General features: G+C 39.7%; 1 protein-coding gene across 1 annotated transcript; it reads left to right on the top strand.

Moving 5' to 3' along the window:
* Positions 1 to 3,568: 3,568 nt before the first annotated feature.
* On the top strand, positions 3,569 to 6,438 carry LOC117551031 (PAK4-inhibitor inka1-like). Its single transcript, XM_034223697.1, has 3 exons — positions 3,569 to 3,741; positions 3,861 to 3,894; positions 5,353 to 6,438. The coding sequence occupies exons 2-3, from the start codon at positions 3,877 to 3,879 to the stop codon at positions 6,310 to 6,312; spliced, it is 978 nt and encodes a 325-aa protein (XP_034079588.1). The 5' UTR covers positions 3,569 to 3,741; positions 3,861 to 3,876; the 3' UTR covers positions 6,313 to 6,438.
* The last annotated feature ends 705 nt before the right edge of the window (positions 6,439 to 7,143 follow it).

Here is a 7,143-nt window from a genome sequence, read left to right as displayed (position 1 = left end):
AAGAGGTGAATATTAAGGAGAAGTTTGTTTTATAAAATATTGCTGTTGAGTTTGAGAGACACGTGGCTAATAGTGGTTTCTACTTCCACCACAGTGGTTTCAGATACCCTGTAATATAAATAAAAGACAGAAAATAAGAGCCAGGCATATGGTGACAAAGGGGGAGTAAGATGATTTAGTTATTTTATGAATACATTCACAATGTCATGAATGAAGTTAAACAGTAGTAGTGCAATGAGAACAAATAAATCAAAGGACTGGAGGGAGATTTTATTTATTTAGAAAAATAAATACTGCTAATGCCTAGTGCTCACATTCTTCCGTAGACCATCTAAGAGAAGAAATACGAGGACAGACAATGACCAGTGTTTTGTGGAAACCATTATTTATTGACAAATCCTTATTCAAGTTTTTAAAAGGCCTCGTTTGACACATTTACGATATGCTTCAACCTATTTTATATGTCTGGATTTAACTTAATATGAAATGATTAGGAAGCTGTTCAGGGTGTGATCCATATTACATGGACAACATGGCTAATTAATTACGCTCATATTAGCTTAATGACCCTCTACTCATCCTGCCAATCCTCTCAGATGCCCTCCACAATAGTAATACTCATTTTTCAGACAGATGAAGATCAAGCAACAGAAAATGGTGAAATTGGCAGCATTATATGTTACAGATATGGTCTAAATCTGAGGGCAAAGCCATCAATCACTGGAGCTTAAAGGTTCTCTCGGTCATGGACTGTAATTTCTGCAATAAAAAAAAGAAAATCTGTTGATAAAAATTCAATTATAGTACTGGCCCAGTTTTAATGTGGTGCCGCTGTGGTTAAGAAACTTGCTGTAAAGGACAAAACATTATTTTAAAGGTTGAGACAAGTCTGTGGACCTGTGAATGTGCTTCTGGGGGAACACTATCCAGTAATGACCCAGAGGAAGACTGATGAGTGTATGTGTTATAGCACATAACATATATCTTGAATGTGTTTATATGCATGTATGCATGCAGATTATGGTAAGGTACTCAGAAGGTTTTACAGTATAACCATTGATTTCTCAACCAAATCTGTGAGTCACTGACCAGTTTACTGCCCAGTGTTACACAGACAAAATCCTGCTCATTATAAATTCAATTTAAAATGATCACATAGTTTACAGGAATACGCTAATGAAAATGAACGGTGCTGCTAACCAATAATCAAGGACATACAGAAAAGCAATATGATATAGCCTAAATATATTTAACAAATAATCAATACAACAATTACAACTACTATCATCCTTACTGAGTGTGAAAGTGTGGAAAAGATAAAGATGTCTTTTTTTACTACCTCTGTAAAGCGACTCTGAGCACCTGTAAAAGCGCTTACAAAATACATGTATTATTATTATTATTATTATTATAAAACTGCACATTACTTTTTTTAATTCACTTGTATAAACCTTCTGCAGTTTTTCCCTAGAGGGCACTGCAGTTCTACATCTCAAAGAATCTACCTTTCACCCTGCCTCTCAGAGACACAACACATCTGTCTACTAACCAGAGTAACGTTTACATGTTTTGCTCAAACAACAGTAAAAATGTTATCTTGAATTCTTTTTTTTTTGGGTATCTTTCAAAGTAAAATTCAATATTTTTAAAGCAAGCATATTTGTTTTTGAAGCCAATTTTAAATCAAACATTTGTGTCAAAACATGTTGCTTTGAATTTATTGGTTTTATTAGTCTTGCATTTAAGCTGTGAGCCATGGCATCAATAATATCTGGTCAAATTAATTATTTTCATCTGTAGCCACTAGCCAGAAATGACATGCCGACAACCAGAAAAAAAGGGGGGATGGGGGGGCTAAAATACTTATTTCTGATGGTGTGTGACCTGCCTTGAACAAAATACTGTTTGTTTAGGGATTTATACTTAATGGACATCACCACTGCCATATCTATGAATGTTCTGAAAAATAAAAAACACCAGCATGATGTTAAAATCCAGTTTCATAAAGGGAAGTAAACCATTCATGTGTTCAAGTACCAACTAATTTAATGATTATAGCCATTAGGGATTCCTAAAAGCATAGAGACTCAGAATAAAGGTCAGTCTGTATAGAAAATTGAAATAATCACAGTTCCATTACCAGGCATGTGTAATTACTTAATGGATAGTGTAAGGGCTGGAGGCTTTTAGGGTGGTATGCTTTTTCTTAGAAACGTTATCTCGTTTAAAAGTGAAAGCCTGGCGTTAACAAAAACATGCACTCTGTGAAAATAATATTTTCAATGTAAGTGTGTACTGTAGCTTGTCCTGGATATTGAAGCTTAATGTGAAAATGTGTGTTAGAATATGAGCATTTGACAGAATTCACTGAAGAAAAGTCTGAAAAAGAGACAGTTTTCAGTATTGCTTAAAATCTCCCTAAAGTAGTCAAATAAGACCTGAGCAGGATGTGTTAGAGTCTAGTCGGTTAACAAGGTCTGGACATGCTGCAAGTTACCTGTATGCTAATGTTGTCCTTGCTGTGGAGACAAATCTGCACCCGAACAGCAGGCCATCAGATCTGGATTTACCCACAACAGTAATGAACAGATGCATTCCTCTCAGATTTGCATAAACATCCATTTAGTGAATAGTGTGAATTGAATGTTGAGGGCCCAACGACTGTCTGGGTTACAGGCTCAATGCCCAATGAGTGCCGGATTATCACATTAACATGGAGGTATTTAAACACTGATCTCGTGATTAACATTAACCATAGGACAAGCTTCTTTTATTCTACCAGATGACAAGCAGCCCAAGAAAAGGGTTTGGTTGCTTGCATTGTTTTTGCTATGCAACTTTAAAACAATCATGTGAAAGAAAAAGGAGTGATAGGACATAATTGCCTGCATTTAGTGTTGAATAACACACTTACACATTAAATGCAGGCTATTATGTCCTATCACTCCTTTTTCTTTGAAATGAATACATTCATAACTTAATTCAAAGTACTCAATTCATGATATTGAATGGCTGAAGAAGAAATGAAACCACAGATTCAAACGTCTCAAATGTGAATATTTAATAGTCTTCAAATTATTCTAGAATAGTAAACAAAATATATCTTCATGGGAGATCATACTTTTGTCTACATTGTCTACAAAAATTCACAGTATATAAAATGCTAAGGGAGAAGAAGACAGATCATAATGCAACAAACTAAATCATGGGCACATAAAGTTACAGAGAAGCATCAAAACATAAACCATTAATTAAAAAATAATCTAATTCTACGAGTAGGTTCCTAAACCAACTCAAAGCCTTAAGCATGATGTATTTTAGGATCAAAAACATATATGTGAAGTTTCAAAATAATCATAGTCTTATCTAGGAGACGGTTCCTGAAACTACAATATCAAGTATACAATGAGGAATTGTTTTCCTATATTGATCTAAGATCCAATGTATGGGACTTATTTCTCCTCTCTTGCAGCTCTTGCAGCTGGGTTCATCTGCACACGGAAGCGGGTCTGTAAAAGAGCTGTGTGTGCGTCATACGCTCTGATTGGCTCATTCAGACACGATGCATCAGGGCGCGTAGCTGTAAAAGGAGGCGAGCAGGGCTGAAGAGTTACTCAGATCATACACCTCTGTTCAGGAGGCATCTGCAGACACACTGTAACACCCTCTGAAAGAACCGGGACGCTTAACTCTGTTTATGGGATACATTACTTACTTTGGACATAGAGTGCCATATTAGAAGTGAGTGTGTGCTTGTGTTGCCTACTTTTTACACGCTGTTGTGATTTCTTACGGAATGATTAGCCTAATTGTGTGTGGGTATGTTTTTCTAAAACTGGTTCTTTTCTTTTTTTTTGCAGAAGCTGCGTTTTACCAATGAGAGGAGAAGAAATGGTGAGTTCGTTTTCTGTTCGAAATCAGTTTTGTACTTTATTGTTTGACATTATAACCGAGCTGCATTTACGCACTAGCCTATACATTGCTTACCTTGAGTAATATTAGCCCTAGCTACTATCATTAGTATGATGTGATCAACTGGAGTAAACATCTGCCAGTGCAGCAGACGGCTGAAGGGTCAGTGATGCTCAGATGCCTCCACAGTGTGAGTTCATGATCTAAACACAGCAGCATTGTTGGAGTAAATAATGACAGTTATGGCAGCATATGGAGATGTTTAATTGACACTCACTGATTTTGAAGAGTAGTTTATTATATGAATTGATTATTTAGTTATACGGATATTGCATGCCCTGCTTTTTTTGTTCCATACAGTAGCTTTGGGTACTTTCTCAAGTTCTTGCAACATCTCACAGAGTTATGATGAAAACCAAGGTCTTGCAGCAGGGTCACATACTGAAACGGATTGTGTAGATTCAGGGTAGAGAGGTCATTACAGGTTCAGAGGTTAGTGCTGGCATTGTGTCAAGTACCTTGTGTTGGATGTGACCTCTATGGCCACATATGAACCTGTTTCCTGTGGTTCCTCTGACTTTTGGTGTGTGTATATATATATCATACTTATATATAAAATAAACACTATTCAGTAGCCCAGATATACTATGGTATGAATCCAGGCTCAGTTAAGAGACCAGAATAGCTAGACTTGGTTTACAAAGAATATGGGACCTCATCTTTGTTCACGTTTACCCTTAAAGCCTCACACACACAGTCACATGGTCTCTTATGCCCTGTTTGTGTTTGAGAGTGAGCCATCGCTGCTCACTGGCTGATTCTGACCAATCAGCACAGGAGTCAGAGAGGAAACACAAGTATTATATTCCTTAGTGTGTCACTGGTGAATTTCATAGGCAGGCAACCTTAAAGAGGCAGGACCCCTGCAGCTAAATCTGGATCCAGCAGACCCCAGTTATTCCTTGATATACTGCAGATGTTGTTTCAGTGTGCAGTGAAATAGCTGAGGGGAGACATTAGTACAGCTCTCCCTCTTATAACTTCTGTCTGGGTTTTCAGTTGAATCACACCTGACACAATAAGAACAGGGCGTTCCCTAAGTTGTTGGTGTGGTTGAGTAAATTAATGGACAGATGGATTTGCTTTGTTTTGAAAATCTGTCTATTGTGCGTTCTTTGATCAGCAGGTCGGCTGACCTTCGTGATTACAATAACAGAAAATGAGTTCTTTTTAATAGCTTCAAACTGACTTTGAGCAAGTCTGAGCGTGCCAAAGAACTGTGAATTTAGTCAACTCTTATTATTATAGCCATTCTTCAACACCTCCTCAATTAGGCTGAGTAATGTGCTATTTTCAGAATGGCTCTATCAACAGATCTGCCATGGTGTTGGATTTATTGACACTTTGTCTGACTCTCCCTCTCTCTCTTTGTCTCCTCAGCTGTGCCTGCCTGACTCAGGCGACTGCTTACGGGAGCAGATGCAGTACATGATGAGGTCACTGCAGGACCTGAAACAGCTCCGGAGGACCTGCCCTGCAGCCAGACGCCCCCTCAGCACCCAGCTCCCAGCGTTGGTGTGCCACTCTGCGGTGGCTCGGGCCTGTCAGCAGCGAGCGTTTCAGCGAGAGCAGCGCACACGCCTGAGGATATCTGATGCCAGCACGGCCAGCACATACGACTCGGCCTGCTGCCTGGCGAGTCCTCTGGAGGAGGACGAGGACGACTCCAGCCTGAGCCTCAGACTGGGCTCTCCCAGCAGTCACAAAAGCTTGGAGTTTGATTCAGGCTACTCTGAGGCGTCCTGGCAGGATGAAGCGGTGGTTCTCAGGAGGACGAGGAACGTGCGGGTGTCCTCTTCAGCCTGCCTCCGTACAAACAGAGATCCAAGTGCACGCACCCGTCCCAAATCCACGTCTGACGCCTGTCTAGAGACGTGGACATCGTTTGATGCAAACCAAGAGGACTGGACGAACTCTTTACTGACCAGGGGACGCAACCGCCAACCTCTAGTTCTGGGCGACAACAGCTTTGCAGACCTCGTACAGAACTGGATGGAGTTGCCAGATTGTCCTGAACCCAATGAGCTGAAGCCGAATGTAGGAAATAGAGTGGGGAGGGGTTTCTTTGTCAACATGAGGAAGAAACTGGTTGGGTTTTCTAAAAGTGTAGAGGACAGAGTGAGGATGAGATCCACAGACTCTGCGCACGTTGACAGAACTGCGAATGCTGCAAAGCGTCTGTCCTGTCCAGTAGCGGTATCTCAGTCCAAAGTCCCTTTTTTCCACCAGTCTCACTCAGGCCTCAATGAGATGGACCCAGACTTTTACAACTTTGCAGCCCTCATGAAATCACGCTGCAGACAGCCGTTAATCTGCAACAATATCATTGGCTACGTCTGACACAGAGCCATGTATAGCCTGGACAACCCTCGGAGTCACTTTATATTTTTATATGACTGTTTCCCACTTTTTATATGCTGTGACTATGCTAAATGAAATAAAGATTGTCTCATAATTTAAACTTTACATCATTTTTTCTCTTTTTGTATCATTCACATCTTGCATGCGACACAGTATATATGGTTGGTTAATATAATTTTGCATTAGCAGAAGGCACCCAAATCAATTTTATTTATTTCGCCATTGTCATCTGATTTCCATTACAGCTCATTATAGTGACAATGATTCCTTGTTGCTGGATTAAAAGGGGCTTTTTAACTCTCTACCCTGTCTCTGCAAATGAATGAAGGTTCATTTTGTTTTCATTAGAAATATAATACTCGGGGCAGGGTGATGGAGTAAGTTCATGTATGGCTTAGTGTAATTGGTGTATAATAGAAAAGATACATTGAAAACATGATAATATCTCAGATTTGCAGATTTTCCAGCCCACATAAGGCAGGGCATTCAGTAAATGTTCAAGCATATTTTAGAGCACAATCGTTAGACACAAAGGACTTTATGTTCTCAATAAAAGTTCTCTTCTTACTCAACAAAAAGTTTAATTCTTCAGAGAGGTTTCTAACGGGGCAACGGAGCTATTTACAGGCAAGAAACAGAGGCTGTATCAACACAGAGCGCTGTGTGGCTGATGAGGTAATTCCCCAAGTGTCCGAGCAGAAAGAGGTGAAGAGAGGCGAAGCAGCTGGTCGCAGATGGAGCAGAGGTTTACTCTCCCTTTGCTTTATGAAGCAGAACGCCTCACTAACAGCCCCCTGCTTCATTTAACTT

This window comes from Gymnodraco acuticeps, unplaced genomic scaffold (assembly GCF_902827175.1).
Source record: "Gymnodraco acuticeps unplaced genomic scaffold, fGymAcu1.1, whole genome shotgun sequence".
NCBI classification, from domain to species: domain Eukaryota; kingdom Metazoa; phylum Chordata; class Actinopteri; order Perciformes; family Bathydraconidae; genus Gymnodraco; species Gymnodraco acuticeps.
Note: the sequence above shows the minus strand (reverse complement) of the source record. Positions and strands in the feature narration are given on the sequence as shown.